This window comes from Lepidochelys kempii, chromosome 14 (genome assembly GCF_965140285.1).
Source record: "Lepidochelys kempii isolate rLepKem1 chromosome 14, rLepKem1.hap1, whole genome shotgun sequence".
Taxonomy (NCBI): domain Eukaryota; kingdom Metazoa; phylum Chordata; order Testudines; family Cheloniidae; genus Lepidochelys; species Lepidochelys kempii.
In genome coordinates, this window is record NC_136393.1 from 1,086,971 (window position 1) to 1,109,471 (window position 22,501).

General features: G+C 46.7%; 1 protein-coding gene and 1 pseudogene across 8 annotated transcripts in view; both read left to right on the forward strand.

Moving 5' to 3' along the window:
- The first annotated feature begins 6,405 nt into the window (after positions 1-6,405).
- PGS1 (phosphatidylglycerophosphate synthase 1) overlaps positions 6,406-22,501 on the forward strand; it is a 94,711-nt gene continuing 78,615 nt past the window's right edge. For 4 of the 8 annotated variants that reach the window (XM_073310975.1, XM_073310974.2, XM_073310981.2 and 1 more), the window contains exons 1-6: positions 6,406-6,666; positions 15,750-15,939; positions 16,910-16,987; positions 18,119-18,218; positions 18,963-19,152; positions 19,729-19,907. In XM_073310975.1, the coding sequence (XP_073167076.1) occupies positions 6,497-6,666; positions 15,750-15,939; positions 16,910-16,987; positions 18,119-18,218; positions 18,963-19,152; positions 19,729-19,907 (907 nt within the window). In that variant the 5' untranslated portion in view covers positions 6,406-6,496. The remainder of the gene's footprint in view (positions 6,667-15,749; positions 15,940-16,909; positions 16,988-18,118; positions 18,219-18,962; positions 19,153-19,728; positions 19,908-22,501) is intronic. The other 4 variants (XM_073310972.2, XM_073310971.2, XM_073310973.2 and 1 more) reach the window with 1 other exon arrangement.
- LOC140897457 (large ribosomal subunit protein eL34 pseudogene) lies at positions 7,497-7,906 on the forward strand (annotated as a pseudogene).

Genomic DNA, 22,501 nt, shown 5'->3' on the forward strand with positions numbered 1-22,501 from the left:
GTTTCAGAGTAGCAGCCGGGTTAGTCTGTATTCGCAAAAAGAAAAGGAGGACTTGTGGCACCTTAGAGACTAACCAATTTATTTGAGCATGAGCTTTCGTGAGCTACAGCTCACTTCATCGGATGCATAAACGTGGAAAATTCAGTGAGGATGTTTTTATACACACAGACCATGAAAAAATGGGTGTTTATCACTTCAAAAGGTTTTCTCCCACACCCCACTCTCCTGCTGGTAACAGCTTATCTAAAGTGATCACTCTCCTTACAATAAGAAAAGGAGTACTTGTGGCACCTTAGAGACTAACCAATTTATTTGAGCATGAGCTTTCGTGAGCTCACGAAAGCTCATGCTCAAATAAATTGGTTAGTCTCTAAGGTGCCACAAGTACTCCTTTTCTTTTTGTGAATACAGACTAACACGGCTGTTACTCTGAAACCTCTCCTTACAATGTGTATGATAATCAAGGTGGGCCATTTCCAGCACAAACCCAGGGTTTAACAAGAACATCTGAGGAACGGGGGGGGGGGGGGGGGAGGAAGGGGAAGGGGATATAGGTTACCTTGCATAATGACTTAGCCACTCCCAGTCTCTATTCAAGCCTAAGTTAATTGTATCCAATTTGCAAATGAATTCCAATTCAACAGTCTCTCGCTGGAGTCTGGTTTTGAAATTTTTCTGTTGTAATATCGCAACTTTCATGTCTGTAATCGCGTGACCAGAGAGATTGAAGTGTTCTCCGACTGGTTTATGAATGTTATAATTCTTGACATCTGATTTGTGTCCATTTATTCTTTTACATAGAGACTGTCCAGTTTGACCAGTGTACATGGCAGAGGGGCATTGCTGGCACATGATGGCATATATCACATTGGTGGATGTGCAGGTGAACGAGCCTCTGATAGTGTGGCTGATGTTATTAGGCCCTGTGATGGTGTCCCCTGAATAGATATGTGGGCATAGTTGGCAACGGGCTTTCTTGCAAGGATAGGTTCCTGGGTTAGTGGTTCTGTTGTGTGGTGTGTGGTTGCTGGTGGGTATTTGCTTCAGGATGGAGGGCTGTCTGTAGGCAAGGACTGGCCTGTCTCCCAAGATTTGTGAGAGTGATGGGTCGTCCTTCAGGATAGGTTGTAGATCCTTGATAATGCGTTGGAGAGGTTTTAGTTGGGGGCTGAAGGTGACGGCTAGTGGCGTTCTGTTATTTTCTTTGTTAGGCCTGTCCTGTAGTAGGTGACTTCTGGGTACTCCTCTGGCTCTGTCAATCTGTTTCTTCACTTCAGCAGGTGGGGATTGTAGTTGTAAGAATGCTTGATAGAGAACTTATAGGTGTTTGTCTCTGTCTGAGGGGTTGGAGCAAATGCGGTTGTATTGTAGAGCTTGGCTGTAGACAATGGACTGTGTGGTGTGGTCTGGGTGAAAGCTGGAGGCATGTATGTAGGAATAGCGGTCAGTAGGTTTCCGGTATAGGATGGTGTTTATGTGACCATCGCTTATTAGCACCGTAGTGTCCCGGAAGTGGATCTCTCGTGTGGACTGGTGCAGGCTGAGGTTGATGGTGGATGGAAATTGTTGAAATCATGGTGGAATTCCTCAAGGGCTTCTTTTCCATGGGTCCAGATGATGAAGATGTCATCAATATAGCGCAAGTAGAGTAGGGGCGTTAGGGGACGAGAGCTGAGGAAATGTTGTTCTAAGTCACCCATAAAAATGTTGGCATACTCTGGGGCCATGCGGGTACCCATAGCAGTGCCACTGATGTGAAGCTATACATTGTCCCCAAATGTGAAATAGTTATTGGTGAGGACAAAGTCACAAAGTTCAGCCACCAGGTTAGCCGTGACATTATCAGGGATAGTGTTCCTGACGGCTTGTAGTCCATCTTTGTGTGAAATGTTGGTGTAGAGGGCTTCTACATCCATTATGTAAGTCATTATGCAAGGTAACCTATTTCCCCTTGTTTCTCCCCCCCCCCCCTTCCACAGACATTCTTGTTAAACCCTGGATTTGTGCTGGAAATGGCCCACCTTGATTATCATACACATTGTAAGGAGAGTGGTCACTTTAGATAAGCTGTTACCAGCAGGAGAGTGGGGTGTGGGAGAAAACCTTTTGAAGTGATAAACACCCATTTTTTCATGGTCTGTGTGTATAAAAACATCCTCACTGCGTTTTCCACTTTTATGCATCCGATGCAGTGAGCTGTAGCTCACGAAAGCTTATGCTCAAATAAATTGGTTAGTCTCTAAGGTACTCCTTTTCTTTCTTTAACAGGCACCTCATAGTGAAACCTTGAGGTATCCCTGAAAGAATGATGAGGGTTTGTGCCACTGCAGAAGGCATGGCTCCCCTCCCACACTCTCATCACAGACTTTACAATGGCAGGGTCTTAACCTAAGGGTTAGATGGGTTAAACCAGCAGCGCTTAGCCAAGCTTGAGCCCCAGAGGCCCACGTCCCAACCTGGCATGTTTCTGTGATGTGGGGGTTCATCACATAGCAATATGTGTGTTTTACTCAGAGGTTTTTGGTTTTAGATGTAGAGCTTCAAAAAGTACTGGGGCTTTACTCCCCAGCACATTCCCTCTGGCTCTGTATAGCTGGGGACAAACACTTACTTTCATCTGTCCTCTGCATAATCAGCCAGAAATTGAACCAAGCCTCCCCCTAGCTGCCTCTTCTGGGGACTAAATGGTGGACTTGGCTCTAGACAAGCAATAGAGAAACTGACTTAACAGACACAGAGAAACAATCCAAGAGAACAATTCAGCAGCCAACATGACACTCCACCATGCTGGTGTGGAGATTCTGCAAGCAGGCACCTCTGAGAGAGAGAGAGAACACTGTGACACACAACCTCTGCCCAGAGGACAGTTCCCATCCCATCTGCAGAACATGGAGTCCCAATTTTGGATTTTGTTAAGTCCTTTGTTTCCATGTTAAGATGTTTTCTGTTCCAGGAAATGGCATTCCAGTGGTGACCTGGCAAAGCCTTTTTGGGATGGAGAATTTCAGGTTTCAGAGAGCATGGAGGAAGTGCATTTATCCTGCTCATCACAGAAGACAACATTTATCAGCTTTAGAGGAGCTGTTGCAAAATGTATTCTACTAAAGGTTTTTAGTTCATGCTCATCACTGTGGTATCTGAGCACCTTAGTGTTCTGATCACTTCAAAGGAACTCTGTGAAATATGACAGAACATCATCAACATGCAGCCATCTTAGACTTGGGTCCCAAACTGCAACCTCAAATATGGTAGTTGTTAGGATATAGATATTCAGGTCTGTCTGTAAAGGCCTATACTCTAAGAATTTAGGTGTATTCTTATCACTTGACTAGTTAGAGAGAGATAAAAGAAAGAATCAAAATCACTGTCTGCCGGTGTAAGGGCCTTCTCTTACTGTGATAGTCTGAGGCCCTGTTCTTAGGCTAAGGCCTTTGGCTAAGCAACAGGCAGCCATAAACTGGGAACAGAGTAACAGCCGTGTTAGTCTGTATTCGCAAAAAGAAAAGGAGTACTTGTGGCACCTTAGACTAACCAATTTATTTGAGCATAAGCTTTCGTGAGCTACAGCTCACTTCATCGGATGCATACTGTGGAAAGTACATAAGATCTTTGTATACACACAAACCATGAAAAAATGGGTGTTTACCACTACAAAAGGTTTTCTCTCCCCCCACCCCACTCTCCTGCTGGTAAAACTGGGAAGGGACCGGTCACATCCTCACATTCCAAACTAGTCACATTGAAAGAAGGTGCTATTGGGCTGTTAGGAATACAATCCTGTCCTGATAGTGCCTATCACCTCCAGAGAAAGGGAAGTGCCTAGAAAATGTAAAAGGAAACTTAGTTTGATAGCATCCTGTCTGGCAAGAACTCACTTATCAATAGCTGAGATGTGAAATCCTCACTTCTGTATTGTTTTGTCATTATAGTTCCTACTTTGCTATTGTTTGTCTGTATCATCTCTGTCTGATTCTCTGATTGTTCCTGTCTGCTGTATAATTAATTTTGCTGGGTGTAAACTAATTAAGGTGGTGGGATATAATTGGTTACATAATCATGTTACAATATGTTAGGATTGGTTAGTTAAATTTCAGGAAAATGATTGGTTAAGGTATAGCTAAGCAGAACTCAAGTTTTACTATATAGTCTGCAGTCAATCAGGAAGTGGGGGGGGGTCAGTGGGGGAGATGGGAACAGGGGTAAGGAAATTGGAATCATGTTTTGCTAAAGGGGGAAATGGGAACAGGGAATGGGGGTAAGGAAATTGGAATCATGTTTAGCTAAGGGCAGGAATGGGAACAGGGACACAGGTGTAAGAGTTGGGAAGAGGGACACTAAGGAAGGAAACTGGAATCATGCTTGCTGGAAGTACACCCCAATAAACATTGAATTGTTTGCACCTTTGGACTTCGGGTATTGTTGCTCTCTGTTCATGCGAGAAGGACCAGGGAAGTAAGTGGGTGAAGGAATAAGCCCCCTAACAGTAGTCATGGACTGATATGGGACTGGGGGCAGAGAAGTCTGAGCATGTGTCTCCCATAGACCTTGACAGGAGACTACACTTAAAAGAAAGTCTCTGAAGTTTTGGGGCTGAATCACTGAAGTTTTTCACTGAGTTGATAAGCCTGTTTTTTCTAAAATCCCTCTAAATCCTTAAGTGGGTTCGGTTTTGATCCTCCGACTCTGCTTTGGATCTGCTCTTTTCTGAACTTGCACAGGTGAATCCGACTCCCTTTGGCTTCTGAAGGGCTCTGGAGAGTCAGAAGGCTCCAAGAGTAATATAACTCTTTAATACAGCCCAGTTCCTAGCGGTCTTACCGGGGGCGGGAGAGAAATACACCCTGTTAGCTTATGTGGGAAAGTGGCCAAGTATGGCCCCCCAGAAGAGCCCCAGTCCAAATTTGGGCAGCAGTAATGTGCAGGACATGTGTACACACAGTAAATCTAGCTTTGAGGATGGGACTCCAGCAGCTGACTGCTGATTCTAGTGTCCAGATGCCAGATATGGCAGAGACAATGGTAGGGTACGAGGAAAGCCAAAACTATGCTTTGATTTAAAACAAAATTAAAAGTTGGTTTTGGTCAAATACTCATGGGCATAAGCCAGATGGGGCCTAAATCTAAAAGCCAACGGGCAGGGTGTCTTTCCGGCTGTTGTTTGTGTTGGTTTTGTCTTGGGGGTGAATCGCAGACTCTTTGGCAGCAGCAGCCCTAACTCAGGATTTCCTGCTTTTTCTGAATCAGTCAGTATCCATGGACACTGTAAAGAGCCCAGCAGTTCCTTACAAAAGTGTCTTAGTGTGGAGAGATTTTCATTCTGTGGTTTCGATACAGGGAATGTTCAGACATGCTGCCCCAAGCAATATTGTATTCTCCTTGTTTATTTGGAAAATGGTGAGGGGATTGAAAGGGAAGATTTAGAGGCTGGCATAGCCCTGAAGTGGCCAGGCATTCTGGCTGTGGCACTCAGAAGATGGACAAAGATCTCAGGATCCATGCTGAGCCCCTTGGAGATCAATGGTGACAATGCAGCACAGATGAGTAGGGTTTCAAGACATTTTTGTTTGACTTGTAATGCTCAGCATTCACGTTCACACCTCCATCTTCTATGTGAACCTTTCATACTTCTGGGCCCAATTCAGCGTTTGTGATGTAGGTAAAACTGCCACAAATTTCAACAGGAGTTTTGTCTGTGTCATAACTGCAAGGTCAGGTTAATTCTATACTTCTTATGTACATCTGCCTCCCTTCAGCACAGACACCGTGGTCCTGCTGTAAACCCACTACCCAGGCATGCAAACCAACTTTCCTGTACCTAGAAAGCAGTGAACGATGCATTATTATTAAAAGTGCCTTCAGTGGGCTTAGCCCTGTGTAGCAAGACAGTCCGTATCCCAGTGACCTGGCAATCTCGAAGATAAAGACAGACAAGGTGCACTGGGAATCCCCGGAGGAATGCTATCTTGTTGCCAGACAGGGTGTGGCAATATTATCGGCCCGCGAGGTTCTGAGCACAGGGAAGGCGCATGATCATCCCCCGCAGCAGGGAGTTCCACAGGTTAGGTGCCTCGCCTGGGAAGGTCTGTGTCCGCACCCACGAGCTGGCCAAGCGCCGTCACGTCCTAGCAGGCAGGCGGGATCCCGGACTTTTCTCCAGGCGGTCAGGCCCAGTCCCGCGCAGGACCCCGGGCCGGCCACGGCGCCCGCAGTGCTGGGCCTGTGGAAGGGGCTGGCCGGGCTCGGCTGCTGCCAGGCCTCGCCTTCCCGTGACCGGTCTCCCGGCCCCTCCGCCTCGAGCCCGCCGCGCCCTGACGCCGCCGGGTGACGCTGCGGCCGGCGGCCGCTGGGGGTGGGGGTGGGACCCAGGCGCCCGAGCCGGGCCTGGCTGCGCCGGAGGGGCCGTGCCCGTGCTTCGCGCCCCAAATAAAGTTTTCGCTTTTGAAGTCGGTGGCTTGCGCGTCCCGCGGCGGCCGGAAGCGGAAGTAGCGAGGTTTCCATGGCGGCGGCCGGAAGCGGAAGCAGCGTAGTCTCCATGGCGGCGGCCGGCGGTCCCGCGTTGTGGCGGCGGCTCTTGGGCCTGCTTCCTCACGGGAGGCTGGGCCTGGCCGCGCTGCTCGGGCGCCTCTCGGACCGTCTGTCCCTCGGCCGGGACCGGCGCTCCCGGAGGTAAGGGTGGCCCGTTCCCCGCCCGCGCTGTGCGCCGCCCCGCCCTGGCCGCGCATCGCCGCGGGGCTCAGCCGGGCCCGCCTCGCCCAGCGGCCTGCAGCGGGTGCCCGGCGCTGGGCGCCGCCCGCCGGCTCCTGGGGCGGGGCGGGGCGGGGCGGCCGGACGCACGCAGCAGGCAGCCCAAGGGCGCGTTGGGTAGGCAACGCGGGCGGAGGGCACGTGCCACCTCCGGCCTCCTCCCGGCCGCCGGGCCGTGTCTGAGGTGCCCAGGGGCCACGGGGATGGCACGTTTTAATAAGGCTACGATTTTATCACGGGGAGCGCGAATGTGAATGGAGTCTGTGAAAACTTGGAACTGGCTGTGAAAGCGCATTTGATTTGGCCCCCAGACTGGGCAGCACTGCAGCCTGGCGCTCGGGGTCGCAGTGTCGCTCAGGGTTGCCTTGCCCACCCTTCTGCCTCCGTTTATGGAGGGGAAGACCAGTCACACCTGAGTGGCTCTGTGACCCCATGTGCCAGGCTGCAACACCCGGAGCAGAGAGCTGGGCCCAGCCCTGTGGGACAGGAGCTGCTTCTGGGCAGTGGTCTCGCTCTCCAACACTGCCCTTTCTGTGACTTGACTTTTTTCCTCACAACTCTGCTGGGAAATTTACTAAACATTTTTGTGTCAAAATCATAGCCTTAGTTATAAGCGTCTGAACAGAAAGAAATGCAGACACTAAGTATATTTGAAGCCTTAGCTGATCCTCTGGAGTGCAGAGTAGTCCAAAAACCTGAGGAGACCTTTGTTCTTTGTTATGACGCTGCTGATGCTTGCTGTCCCTCTTCCGGTCCCGGCGAGACCAGATATAATAAATGGTTCAGCATCTGACATACCGTCGTAGGTTGTCGTCCAACACAGCCTCCAACAAGACTAGGCTGTCCCGGACACCAGATAACAGGATTGTTTACCTTTACACTAAGAAAGTTGGCAAGGCACCACAGTCTGCATGTGGTGTGTGTCCAGGAAGACTTTGCGGTGTTCGTGCTGTGTGCCCTAAAGTCCTTACGAGGTTGTTAAAAACAAAGAAGCATGTTAGCAGAGCCTATGGCGGTTCCATGTGTGCTAAATGTGTCCATGACAGAATCAAACGAGCTTTCCTTATTGAGGAGCAGAAGATTGTTGTAAAAGTGTTGAAGGCACAAGCACAGAATCAGAAATCTAAGTGAATCTCTTTGTATTGTTTGCCTAATAAATGAAAATTCAACTTAAAAAAAAAATAAACAGAAATTTGTAGCGCCAGTGATTATGCAAACTAATGGGTGATCAGAAAAAAACGACTTCTCTTTGAAACTCTAAAAGGATCTGGTTGTTTTGTTCTACAGATCAGTCTTTGTTTTATCTGGCATGTGTGTTCCTGCTCCTGATCTCCATCTCTGGAGCTTCTAAACTCAGTATCGTCTCAAATTCCAAATCTACGCATAGCTAGCAAAAGTTCCTCTAGAGTAGGGCAGAATAATTTAATGATCTCTTTGGACTCCCAGGTTTGACCTACTCCATGGCATCTCCAACTCTTTTTCATTCTGTGGATTCCTTGGTAAAACTTGCCTTCCATTCGCAACAGCCTATTCCCCCAGTTATTAAATTCTTTCCTTCATCAGACCACCAGGAAGCCCAATTTGAGAACTACTGGCCTAATCTTGTGGAAGGTGACTTTCTCTGGAGAGATCAAGAAAAGGAAATTGAATTTAGGAAAGCTTATGCCTGATTTCGGTTGGAATCTTTTGGATTCTTGAGCAAATATTTAGTTTTAAAAGAAGTTACAATACTGTACCACTTCCAGCCAATCCAAAAACAAATCTGCTAGATTCTGCATTGTCATAGTCTCTTGAGGTCTTGTTGTTTTCAGAGGAGCCTTCTGTTATTTAACCACAGCCCTCCCCTGCCCCCCAATAGGAATGCAAAGTCTCAGGATATAAATTATTACTGAGAGGAATTGTAACTGCAGCAATCACAGAGCACAGGCCAACTGCCTGACTGTATATGTCACAGTTTTGAAACAAAGCCATTAAGCAATTACCTTTTTTCTGGCACCATGTATGTCTTATTACCCTGCTTTCTGAGATTTTTCATCTGGGATAATTCCATGCACAGTCTCCAAATCTGATTCATATTAAGAAAAATCAGCATTTCTTATATCCTCAAATTATAAGGGTGGCTTTCAGTTTTCTTTAATTTCTTCATTTTCCCTGAAGTTGGGTACAGCATTTTGTGTCTGTATCTTTAACATTTTTGCATCTAAATTAAGTATAAAGAAGTGATTGCTGAATTAGAGCCATGTTGTGGTTCATCCTCTACCCCTTTGCGCTCTTGTGTTGGAGCATAAGATGATCACATGCTGCACTTTATTCTGGGCAGATTGCATACTGATGTTCCAAGCTCCGCAGCCATAAATTCTTGTAGAATACCATATAGTGTGCTATTCTCAAGTTCAGATGAACTTTGACTTCAGCAGAAATCTCCTGCTAATAATGCTCTGCAGTTAGCTTATCAGGGACGGAAAAGCTCCTCGCTAAAAATGTTTGCACTTGTACAATAGGAGTGTAGTTTATAAAATGTTTAAACAGTAACACTCGCCAGCTGGCCACTTACACAAGATGTGTGGGCATCCTTGGGAGGTACATGACAGAAGGCTACATTTCCTTCATTCATCCACTAAATGGAGACATCAGATAGGATGAACCTTGCTGAAGACTGTTGCTTTTTTTTAACGTGTGGTGTCATATTTTGTGGTAACTGGCGAGTTGGTTACTTTTCCACCAGTGTCTTTCTGTTAGATACTTACACCATCCAGTTGGAGGCTGAGTGCCAGCACGAGTAATAACTGCTGCTAAATACATTGGAGCTCTTTTTAGAAGATGCTGAATGATGATGCCTTTTTGCAGTGTACAGTAATTTTAAAGTCTTTAAATTATCTTGGATAGTTGTGAGTCTTGCGTTATTTGGGAAAGACCATTTGCTGCTGGTATTACAGGAAGTTTGTTACATTCTCATAACTACTTGACCTTGTCTCCGCAGATGTTTGACTGTTCTGTTCTCACCAATTCACTTGGGTACAGTAAAACTTACTTAAAGATTTATTATCAAGAGATGGCGAACAACGAGTTCCTTATTCAAAAGCTGTCCCCACCTCTGGGCCAAGGGGCCGAGAGGTGGGGGCAGCTTTTGAATAAGGAACTCGTTGTTCGCCATCTCTTGATACTTTAAAACTTACTTAAAGATTTATTAAGTGGCAACCAAGCCACAATTTCTGTTGCCAATTTCCATGAAGAATCAATTGCTGAAAAAGTGGTTGGATGCATTAAATCTGGTTCGCAAAGCAACTCCAGTATTAGCTGCCCATGTTGTCTCCTGGGCAAAAGGGTGCAGAGCTCTTTCTTGTATTTAGTCTACTTAATTCCTGGTATTTTTAATATAGTAAGTTATGTTTGGGGAGGGGTATCTTCTTATCCTGTGAATCACTGAAACTTTCATTTCACTTAACAAAATTGTCACAGTTCTCTCTTGGTGGTGTTTTGTTTTCTAATAGTACAACTTTTACAGTGTGAGTCAATGCATACATGACTTTTTTTCATTTTACAACCTGTGTGCTGCTTTACCCTCTCTTCTCCCCTGGCATCTTCTTTTACTGATACTTTTCTAGTGGGTGGGAGGTGAGCAGCAGCCTGACCTGTGAGTGCTGACGTGACCTCACAGACTCCAGTGAGAGTGTGGCTTGCTTCTCTCCTCAATGGACTTAAAAACAGAGAAAGCAAGAGTCTGGGAAGAAAAGAACAGGCCATATGTTTAGCATCACACTGCTGCTTGATCTTGGCAGTTCAAAGAAGTTCCTCTCAAGCTTCTCTGCTCTCTGTTGGCTGCGTCAGTGTTTTAACTACAAAATCAATTTTCAGACTCAGCCATTGACCCATAAAGCTCGCAAAAAGAAACAGTGTATACCCAAATGCTGAATTTCAAGGCAAGAGCAATTTGCAGATCCCACTGTGTGGTGACTTCTGTGTGGGTGAAAGGACTGAGCTGGATTCTGCAGTTTCAGTTCATTTCCTGTACTGCAGCTGAGGTTTTACAGTGAATCGTAGCTTCTGAGTTCCCTCTAGTATGTACAAGTCTGCATGACAAAACCACAATTCTTAAAAATAGAATGTCCAGAAAAACTCCCATCTATAAATAGGGAACGGATTTTATCCAGAAAAGATTCAGATTGACCTCTGCTAGTTCTGGTTTCTTTTTCAGATTAATTAGTCATTGTTTGTGGACTGACTTGAAAGCTTTTTCCGTCTGTTCTTGGACACTCTTGGTTTGTTGGAAATGTGGGTTCTAGTGGTTTCTCTTAACTTAGGGTTCTGATGGCTGTATGTGCAGAATGTTTTTGGGATGATTTGCAGGTAGTTGCTTGAGTATTTTCAGTGGTCTGTGGGTAGAGGTATCTGCTTCAAAAAAACACTGTTGCTAGTTACAGTTGACTAGTGCCAAACTTGTATTCACTTTGAAGGGTTTTGTAGCCCAAATTATAAAATCCTGCAGATTCCACATCAAATACATTACAAACTCCAGATTTGTCTTATGCACTTATGTCAAATGCACTTACACATTTTATTTTTAAATCTTAGAGGCATCAAAGAAGATTACAAAGGGTAACCAATGCCTATCAACACACACAGAGAACCTGGCATAAAGTACAGTCTTTCCCACAGTGACAGTGGTTTCCAGAAGAGTATTTATTGAGGGTTTTTTATGAAGGGGTGTAGTTTAATTTCTGTCTTCAGACTTTCTGCAGTGAAACAACTTCCTTGAAATCTCAAAAATGCTATTGAAAAATTTCCTTTTGAAACTTGATTCTAGGCCGTTGTCATGTTATTTGGGAAATGCAGTTTGCTTCAGGCTTGGCCATCAGTCTAGTGAAGAAAATATTGATCCTCGGGTGTATGAATCACTAGTTGCTGTCATGTTGCATGTAAAATTTGCTGTTACCACCTCATATGGAATAATTGTAGGGGTCAATAATTGTAGGAGTAACAGTAGGGGGAAATTAGTATGGGGAAACCAGTTTTTGCAAACTGGACACCATCAAATTAGGCCTGAATAAAGACTGGGAGTGGATGGGTCATTACAAAAACTAATTTCCCCATACTATTTCCCCCTACTGTTACTCACACCTTCTTGTCAACTGTTTGAAATGGGCCACCCTCATTACCACTACAAAAGTGATTTTTCCTTGCTTGGTATTCTACTGTTGAGAATAGCCTACTTCCACTTTAATTGCATTGTCTCGTTAACACTGACCCCCCACTTGGTAAGGCAACTCCCATCTTTTCATGTACTGTGTATATATACCTGCTACTGTATTTTCCACTCCATGTATCCGATGAAGTGGGTTTTAGCCCTCGAAAGCTTATGCCCAAATAAATTTGTTAGTCTCTAAGGTGCCCCAAGGACTCCTGATTGTTTTTAGTGATCAGTCTGTTGCCATCACAGTGTCTCTCTGCTCAGCTTAATCCGTGTAGGTCACTCTGCAGGACATAGTAAGCAAAGACCTCCTGTGTGCTTGCATGGTGCTGCTCAGCTCCTGTAGGATGTAGGTGGATAACTTAAAAAACAACAGCCCTTAAAAATGCATTTCATGTAGGTAGCTGCTTTTGGAAATGGCTAGGGAAGTGCTTTAAAATGCCTTTTCTTTAGGGAAGGTTTCCATTCCTCTTCAAGATCAAATTACTGCTGTTCAAAGTTCAGTCCACATGATCTGCTAGGAATTATTATACAGGCTGACTCCATTGTCACTGCCTATTCATCGCAAACTGTTGGATTTTCTGGGAAATGCAGCTGCAAACTGGCTTTTATGCAAGGGCTTTTGCAAACCTTGTGAAGATGCAGTGTTTTATCATGAAGTAAATAAGTGAAATCATCTTATCTTCCTGGAACCTGTGGTCATTTTGGCTTTGGATGGTGGTAAAACTGAAGAGTTCCTCATAAAATTCTGGTAATACTCAAGTGGATTTTCTTTGTATGAGATGACGGCATGTGTCAGGGCAGATCAAAATTACAGGGTTGCATGTTGGCCCTGAGGGACCAACCATTCCTCAGAGATATGAGGAGCAGGCACGGTTCTTTGTGTGTAAATGTACTATTCCTGTAACTTGGACTAATAGTTTTGGTTTGAGCAGTCATTTCCCAGCTCTGTAGATGAAGTTCAGTGACTTGTTTTTCCATTCCTGGATCTCTCCTTGGATGCCACTGCTAATTGTGCTGAATTGTGTGGTGGCTTTGTGATATGGACAAACTTCCATGAAGGGTCAGTGTGTGACCTTCATGGGCCTGTGGCCCATTCAGAATTTCACTCTCGGTCTCGAAAGGGGAAAGGATAGTTCACTCACCCCTCCCCCCCCATGCCAGTTATCTGTCCCTCCACACCCCAAAGACAAACCTGCAGCTCTGAGCAATGGGCCTTCTCCCAAATGGCTCTCAAGAGGAGGAAGTTTGAATTGTTCTTTGAGACTTTTTTTTTTAAAAATGTTTCCTGCAACTCATTTTCCAGTTACACTTTGCAGCTTCAGTGAGTGAAACCTTAACTTCCTCCTTCCAATCCCTTATGCTCTGCATGACACTGTATGTTAGCTGCAGTTTCTTCCCATTCAGCTTTCAGCTCCTATATTTTGTCTGAGGCATACTTCAGAACTTGGCAGCTTTCTCTGGGTTTTTCAATGAGGGGAGTTCCTGGATTGTGGTGGTTGTGGTTTGCAGCATTATGCATTCAGTAGCTTTGCTAGGACTGGTGTTGGGTGCTTTGTGTGTTCTACATTTTGTTCTGGATCAGTCCTGAAGTACTTGGTTTATTAAATATGTGGATTCAAAAATGTGTCTTAAAAGTCACACACAGTTGTGAAAGCTGTTATAAAGCTCTTGGATTGGATTATAAGAAGTGTGTGCTTGGGGGAAACACAAATCAGAGTGGCTATAACAGAACGGGAAACAGCGTTTGGTCACAAGGAAGCTGATGTTTGTGTAGTAAAGGCAGTGTTGAGGAGTGATTTGTCCCAGGGTTGGCAGAGAGCATAAAGAGAGCCTTTGGAAAGCTGAGTTAGAATGGGGCGTCCTAGGAGTTAGCGCCCTCCATTTGTTACTCTAGCACGGGGTGGCCAAACTTTTTTTGGCCTGAGGGCCACATAAAGATTTCGAAACTGTATGGAGGGCCAGGTAGGGAAGGCTGTGCTTCCCCAAACAGCCTGGCCTCCGCCCTCTCCTGCTCCTCCCCCCCCCCCGACTGCCTCCCTCAGAACCTCCGACCCATCCAACCCCCCCCATTCCTTGTCCCCTGACCGCCCCCCCCCCCGGGACCCCCCCACCCAACACCCTTGCTCCCTGTCCCCTGACTGCCCCAACCCCTGTCCACACCCCTGCCTGCTGACAGGCCCCCCCCCGGTACTCCCACGCCTATCCAACCGCTCCCTGTCCCCTGACTGCCGCCTAGAATCCCCTCCCCCTTATCCAACCCCCCCTGCTCCCCGCCCCCTTACCATACTGCTCAGAGCACCAGGACTGGCGGCCACGCCGCCCAGTCAGAGCCAGCTGTGCTGCCATGCTGACTGGCAGGAGCTCACAGCCCCGCCGCCCAGAACGCAGGTGGCATGGCGAGCTGAGGCTGTGGGGGAGGGGGGACAGCAGGGGAGGGGCCAGGGGCTAGCCTCCCCAGCTGGGAGCTCAAGGGCAGGGCAGAACGGTCCCGCGGGCCGTAGTTTGCCCACCTCTGCTCTAGCATTTCTTTCTGCTCTCAGTGCCATTCATTGTCTGTCTTCCTCTTTTTGCATGTCTGCTCTGCTGTCCCTCAGGGAGCCTCTCCCTTTGTGGAATCCAGGGGAGTCACTGATGTTCAGGTCTGCCTTCTTCTATCTTTTGCTCCTAGTTTTCTGCTTCCACATGTAGCTCTGGTGAGCCTGGTGTGATGGACAGAGGTGAAAGGGAGTCTTAACATCAGTGAGATGTGTAATGCTGCAGGCCCACTTGCATAGACTTATAGACTTTAAGGCCAGAATGGACCATCATGATCATCTAGACTGACATCCTGCATATTGCAGGCCACAGACACTTACCCACCCTTTCTGTAATAGACCACTAATCTCTGGCTGAGTTACTGAAGTCCTCAAATCATGATTTAAAGACTTCAAGTTACAGAGACTCCACCATTTACACTAGTTTAAACTGGCAAGCGGCCCATGCTACAATGGAAGGTGAAAACCCCTGAGGGTCTCTGCCATTCTGACCCAAGAAGAAATTCCTTCCCGACTCCAAATATGGCGATCAGTTAAACCCTGAGAATGTAGGCAAGACCAACCAGCCATACCCCTGAGAAAGAATTCTCTGTAGTAACTCCGAGTCCTCCCCATCTAGTGTCCCATCACCAACCTTTGGAGATATTTTCTGCTAGCAGTCACAGATTGGCTACGTGCTATTGTAGGCAGTCTTATCATACCATCCCCTCCATATATTTATCAAGCTTGAAACCAGTTAGGTTTATTGCCCCCACAGCTCCCGTTGGAAGGGTGTTCCAGAGCTCACTCCTCTGATGGTTAGAAACCTTCATCTAATTTCAAGCCTGAACTTGTTGATGACCAGTTTCTATCCATTTGTTCTTGTGTCCCCTTTGGCATTTAATTTAAGTAACTCCTCTCTCTCCCTGGTATTTATCCTTCTGATGTATTTATAGAGAGCAATCAGGTCTCCCTGTAGCCTTTGTTTGATTAGGCTAAACAAGCCATGCTCTTTGAGTCTCCTCTCCTAAGGTAGGTTTTCCATTCCTCAGATCACTCTAGTCACCCTTCTCTGCACCTGTTGCAGTTTGAATGAATCTTTTTTAAACATGTGGGACCAGAACTGCACATAGTATTCCAGATGAGGTCTCCCCAGTGCCTTGTGTAACAGCACTAACACTTCCCTGTCTCTACTGGAAATACCTCGCCTGATGCACCCTTTGCTCATGAACCTGGACGGTGCTTGTAGGAAACTGCAATTCCATCATGCAGAATTCCTCAATCTGTTTTTCCTTTGCCAGATCATCATGGCTGCTGCTGGCCCCATTGCTCACCCCTGTGGTTCCTCAGGTCACAGCCCCATCATTCTGCGTTTGTCCCGAGGGTGCGCACAGGTTCCAGTGGATCAGGAACCTGGTTCCAGAGTTTGCGGTCTCCAGCTCTCGCATCCGGGTGCTCTCATCCCCAACTGAATTCTATGAACTCATGAAGGTGAGTTGTGTGCTTCCAGCATGCATGTGGGGAGGTGGTGGCAGCTGTTAATGTGACTAGTATGCAGGTTCCATAATGTATCTCTCCTCAGACATGCAACAGGGTTGGAAGGAGAATTTCCTTGTTCAGTTTGATTGTTTGGATCTTGTCAAGTTAAAATTAGCAACCCTACATTTCAGAAATGCTCAAATGTAGGGATGAGGAGTTCTTAAAATGACAGTGTCAGGATTGCCTTATGATTTGTAAGTTATTGGGGAACAGGATTGGCCAGACCAGGGGTACCAGTGAATGAGTCAGTAGGACCTCCAGGAGCTTCCACAGACAGGCCTTCCTTTGTAAAGTCAGTGCTGGAGGAGAGATGCTACTGGCAAATGCCACACTTAACTTCCATGTGGGACAAGTACGGAAGGTGAAAGCACCCAGAGGCATAGGCGCTGACTCCGTGGGTGCTCCAGGGCTGGAGCACCCATGGGAAAAAAATGGTGGGTACTTAGCATCCACCAGCAGCCCCCCTATCAACGCCTCTCCTTCTCCACAGTGCCTCCCGTCCACCTGCGACCCCACGGATCAGCATCTCCCCATCCCAGTGCTTGCTGCAGATCAGCTGTTTTGTGGCATCAGGAGGCACTGCAGGGGAAGGAGTGTGGGCACAGCGTGCTTGTGGGAAGGGTAGAGCTGGGCGGGAAGAGGCAGAGCGGGAAGATGCAGGGGTGGGGCAGGACATTGGGAGAAGGGGTGCAGAATAAAAATAAATACTTGGGTAACACTGAAGGAGGGAAAGGCATACCCCTCTAAAGTGGCTGAAGTTAAATCTGTCCCATCAGGGAGCTCTGCTGCTTGTCTGTGGCTTAATTCTGTAGCTGCCAGGGCTACGAAAGGGATTTGGTGTTCTCTGCAGAGCCAAGAGTGTTTATGAAATCACAGCTCAGCATGTGAACATGCACTTGTTTTCCTCTTCCCCTGTCCTCAGGAACAGATAAAGGCAGCCAAGCAGCGAGTAGTGGTGGCTTCGCTGTACCTCGGAACAGGACTCCTAGAACAGGAGCTGGTAAGTGTGGATGGATGCTTGAAAAAATACCTACTTGGATAGGTGCCCCGTGCATTGACCTTTGCTTTAGATGGAGTGGGGGGTCCATCTGAGCGCCTGGACTCAGACTTTGCCTATGCTTCCATCCTCTTGCTTGGGAGCCTTTCAACATGGCTCCAGACTGCACATGGGGCTTGGCATGCAGAAAGGGCACCTGAAGGATAGGCTCAGGGAATGTGTGGTGTAAACTTATTACTGATCTCAGGAACTGTCACACATGCCATGAATCTGGATGGGTAATGGGGTTAAAAATTATTGACACAGTTTCTGCATATTTTCTCCTACTGTGGGGTTGCTGGTACCCACACACTAGCACTTGCTTTCAAAAGAGTGGAAGTAGTTTTAGTGATGCTAATGTGGTAGTCTGTATCGTGTGTCCTCTGTGTACTGCATACAGGTGCAGTGAGTGTGATCTGTGTGTACACAACTTCTTGTCAGCCTGTCGTAGCAAGGGGGAGGTCTCTGTTTTGCCTCATGTTGCTTTACCTTCTCTACTCCCTGCCTTTCCCCACTGGAAACAAGGCTTTTCTCTACAAAGAGCTCTGAGCAGAAATCTTGAGCCCTGAAATGATTCTGTAGCTTGAAATACAAATTCCACCATGAGGACAAGTCCAGCAGGTCAGCAGATTATCTTGGATGTTGATTTGTTTGGCTTCCTCTGTAACTGATTTAAGACTTGTACACAGGACTTTAATCCGCTCATAATAGGAGCAGAATAGGCTCTGCAGCTCACAGGAACTGCCCCTCCCCTTTGGATGGCAGTGGAAGTCTCTGATCTAGGAATGAGGCTGGGTGACTCTCTGCTGTGTGTAACTAGAGTTCAGAGGCTTGAATCGTGGTTTTGTGTGCAGACAAAATCTGTACCCTCGTTATTTCTGATGCCCCAGATGACGTTAGTGCTTTATATATTTAAAAAAAAGAGACAGGGTCACTGTCCCAAAGAGGTTACGTCTAAATTAGAAAGATTGATGACTGGAAAAGATTCATAGAGAGGCACACAGGCTTTCCCAGCAACTGGCTCCCTGGGTTGTACAATCCAGAGTGTAGGTTCACTTACTCTGGGTAATGTGCAGTGTGACTGTTTCCCTTCAGGTGGATTGCATAGAAGAAACCCTGGAGAAGTCACTGCAGGCAAGTGGGCCCTCGGACTTCAGAGTTTCCATTCTCCTAGATTTCACAAGGGGATCTCGAGGTAGGTATTATGGGGTGTCCCTCCCCCTGCCCACTTCCCAGGCTCGTTTCAGCAAGCTAACTGGATTGGTCAGATGAGCTTGGAGGTCCGTGCTCTAAAAAATAGCTTATCGGACCCAAAGATTTAAAACCTGCTCTCTTCTAAAACCAGCTCTGTTTTGCTATGAACCACAAGTCATCAAAGTACAGTAGCTTTGTATTCTCATGTAACTTTCCAACACGGTAGTATTATTTCAGAAAATAAATGATGGGAACGTTAAAATAGCTGAGCCAAATCCTGCCCTCAGTTACACCCAAGCAACCCCACCAACTCCAGTTCCTGTGTCAGTGGAATTTGCTCCACCCCCAGCCCTCTTTTCTGCTCCTTCATCTTGTAAAGGAGGGTTTGAGTTGGCAGAAGTGGTGGTGGTGTAAATCCTCACTCCAGGTCAGTTAGTGTTACATGCAGCCAGGTGAAGAAGCATGAGTGTGACCATCATGCTAAATAGTTTATAAAGCCCACTCACCAGTGGCCTTGGAATGCTGGTTACATCATAACATTAATATAAAATGCAAATAAATCCTCTCTTAAAACAAGAAACCCTCTCAAAATGTCAAGCAAATAAAGCAACAGATCCTAGGGAAGGCAGCTTCCAGCTTGGGGGAGGGGGATCTGTTTTGCCCTCTTGTTGGGGTCCTGGCTGGCAGATTTGGTGGTGTGGTAGAAAAGTGGCTCCATGTATAACTATTCCCATCTGTGTCTCAGGCAGAAAGAACTCTCGAACCATGTTACTTCCACTGCTGAGAAGGTTTCCAGAGCAAGTCCGTGTATCCCTCTTCCACACTCCAAATCTGCGTGGGCTTCTCAAATGCTTAATCCCTGAGCGTTTCAACGAAACCATCGGGCTGCAGCACATCAAGGTTTACCTCTTTGATGATAACGTGATCCTGAGTGGGTGAGTTCTGCCTCTGTCCATCCTTATACGTATTCTGTGCCCCATTTGGGAGAGGAGGTATGCCTGTTTTCCTGACTAGGGTTACAGAGAGAGATCCAGTCAGGGGTGTGGTAAAGAAGCAGCACAGTTAGATCTGAGAATGCACATTACTGGTCTTGAGAGACATGCTGACTGCATTGTTTTCATTTGGAACATGCTTACGCCTTAGTGAGCACTATGGTGTTGCAACTGTCACAGGATTCAGAGGGAAATTTCTTGCTTTTGCGGATCTCTTCCACATTAGCTGCACAGAGTTAGGGAGCTGCATTGTAAGCTGTTTGGGACAGTCATCTTGTTCTGTGTTTGTACAGCACCTAGCACAATGGTGTCCAGGTCCATGAATAGGGCTCCTAGGTGCTAGGATAATACAAAAAATAAATATCACTCTTGTTGGGGAATGTTCTTTAAAAAGTGAAATCAGGGCATTTTGTATTGTAATTCTGCATCTGTATCTAGGCCTATGCAATGAGATATGTGATGAGGACCATGTGGTTGTACTCTTTATCCTGGCATTCTTACCCTCCTCTCCTCCGCCAGTGCAAACTTGAGTGACTCGTACTTCACCAATCGGCAGGACCGCTATGTGTTCCTACAGGACTCTCACGAGATCGCAGATTTCTTCACTGAACTAGTGGATGCAATTGGAGATGTGTCGCTGCACTTACAGCCAGATGATACAGTCCAGATGATGGAGGGGATGGTGCATCCTTACCAAGGTATGATAGTCATCTGACCTGTAATATGAGGGTGATGTGGCCCAGATGAAGGAGGGAATAACAGTGGGAAGGGATGGGTGGAGTGGGTCTGACTCCAATACTTTATGGATCACTGAGGGCTTGATGTTGGTCAGCTGGGTGTGGGGAATCCCCTTCCATCCCACTTGTTGCAAAACCAAGATTACTAGGAATTGCCAGACTGGATCTGCCCAGAGGTCTGTCTAGTCCAGTATCTTGTCTCTGACAGCGGCCAGTACTAGCTGCTTCAGAGGAAGACGCAAGGAACCGCAGAAGTCAATTATAGAATAACCAGCCCGTAGGGTGCATTTCTTCCTAACCCCACTGGTTAGTAATTGATTTAGGCTCTGAAGCAAGACGGACTGTATCCTTTCCAAGATTCTTAGCTATATTAATATAGTTCCCTATAAATAACTTGAGGGCATGTATGACTCCAGTCTGTTTTCAGTGAATAGTATTTTGCAATCAGATGTGTTCCTAGCTTTCAGATAAGTGCCCAATTGGAAGGAGGCAGGGACCCTATGGTGGAGGAATGGGCAGATGGGGTGGGGGGAGGAGAATATTTCAGATGACATGTGGTACTCTGGTAACAGGGGGTTTGTGTGTGTGTGTGTGTGGGTAAAGCTTATGCTGTGGGAAGTTATTGTACAGTGCATTGTCCAGAGCATTGGACCCCTGTGTCTTAGGGAAGCAGTACTAAACATAAGTCAGTGTCCAGTACAAGGCACACAGGGCTGTTGCCATCTTCCAAGTGGAAGCCTAGTTCAAGAACTGCCAACTAGCAAAGCTGCTTCCTGGCAGCAGGGTGTCTGGAATGTCAGTAACATTCCGATGTGGTGCTTCCAAAGCTAAATGTAATAGAAGTAGATGGATCCAGTGAGCAATGACAACCCTCCAGCAGGCTCATTTTGTGTGGGATAATCCTGGAGGCAAACATGCCTGATAAAGAACCAAGTCCTTCTTGGGTTTTAGCTGGGAGCTTCTTTTTGGCAGGTAGCATGCAAATATTTGTCTGCTGTGTCTAATCAGATAAATGGTCTTTTCCAAGTGTAAAAGAGCAGCGTCTAGGCAACTAGTCAGTGGGGTGTTAGACCTGTGAATGATAAACACACTAAGAGGCCAAACACCCCACTGACTAGTTGTCTAGACACAGCTCTTTTACACTTGGAAACCTTGCTTCCAATGGGGATAGATTACTTTAGTGCTTGAGCTAGTTTGATTCAGTCCTTTCTAGTTGTTTGGAGCAAGTATACACCCTCTGGGCCCTGCCAACCTTCATCAGCTTGCTTTACAGGTTGGTCCCTGCTAGGAGTCTGGGACTAATTTTTAAGCCCAAGAGAGAAGCCTAAGCATTCTTCAGTGGGTAGTTAGTGTTAAATGGCTATATTAAATGTAGTGCGTAGCTCCCAGAATGGTGGTAGCAAAGGGTGCTTTCAGCTCATCCTGCCCACTATGATGTAGAAGATGGGCCAAACCTACCAAAGGAGGATCAAAAGGAAATGTCTCTCTTGAACGAAGGATGCACATCTTCTTACTTTGTAGCTCCCTGTTATCTTCCAGACTTGCTTGAGAGGCCAACTGTTAGTGCTTATTGTTGCTGTTCCTAAACTGGGCAGCAGGGGTCACTGAAAGTGACCTAAGGGTCACCCTCCCCTTGAGAGAGGAACAGTCCATGTCAGCAGCTATTTAATGTTTCTTCCCCAGCCCATGGGGATCTGGGAACTGCTCTTCTGCTTAGGGGCATGTTGTTCTGTAGCACTACAGGGTGGAGAATATCGGACGTGGAGAACTGAGTGAAATCAAAGGGAGGAGACGCTCTGAATTGAGCCACGTTGAAGTACTGTAGGCAGGCCTTCATCCATACGACATGATGTGGTTGTGTCTCTGGGGGTGTGTGTGTGTGTGTAATGGGTGACAGTGCTGTCTGGTGGGGATGTAGAGGGCGCTCTTGCATTTCCCCATAGGACATGTAAATTTGCTGAGTCAAATCACTGGCTCTAGGTAATGGGATTCAGCAGGAGAGGAAGGTGGATTCAGCAGGAGAGAAAGGTGGAACAAACGTGTCTCCTTCACAAACCCACAATTCAAATTGCAAATTGAGATTCATAGATACACCATAGGCTTGTTGCGGCTGCAAATGTGTGTTTTCCCAGTTCTAGTCCCAGCAGAAGAGACTGGAGATCCCTTTGTTATAAAGTACAGTAGAAAGTTGCTGTGATCCTTTGGCTGGAGCAAATTTCAGTCCCTAAGAAAAGTCCCAGTCTGATTCAGAAGGGATTGTTCTGCTCTGCAGTGAAGTTGTAGGTGGTGTATCAGGTCTATATCTGGCACAAACAGGATCCTGCACTGCACTCCTGGTAAACAGCACTTTACTGGCACTCAAATACCACAGTGTGGGGTGCGGTGTAAGAACCTGAGCAGAATAGGGTGGCATCAATTGAGTACTGTCCTGTGGGGCCAGATGGAGCTAGTGTCTGCAGCTTGTAGGCGACAGAGAACCTTTTGTACAAAAGTAAATGAGTGGCTCTTAGTTCCCTCTGGCATTTGCCTAAAATCCCCATCTGGAAATTCTGGTG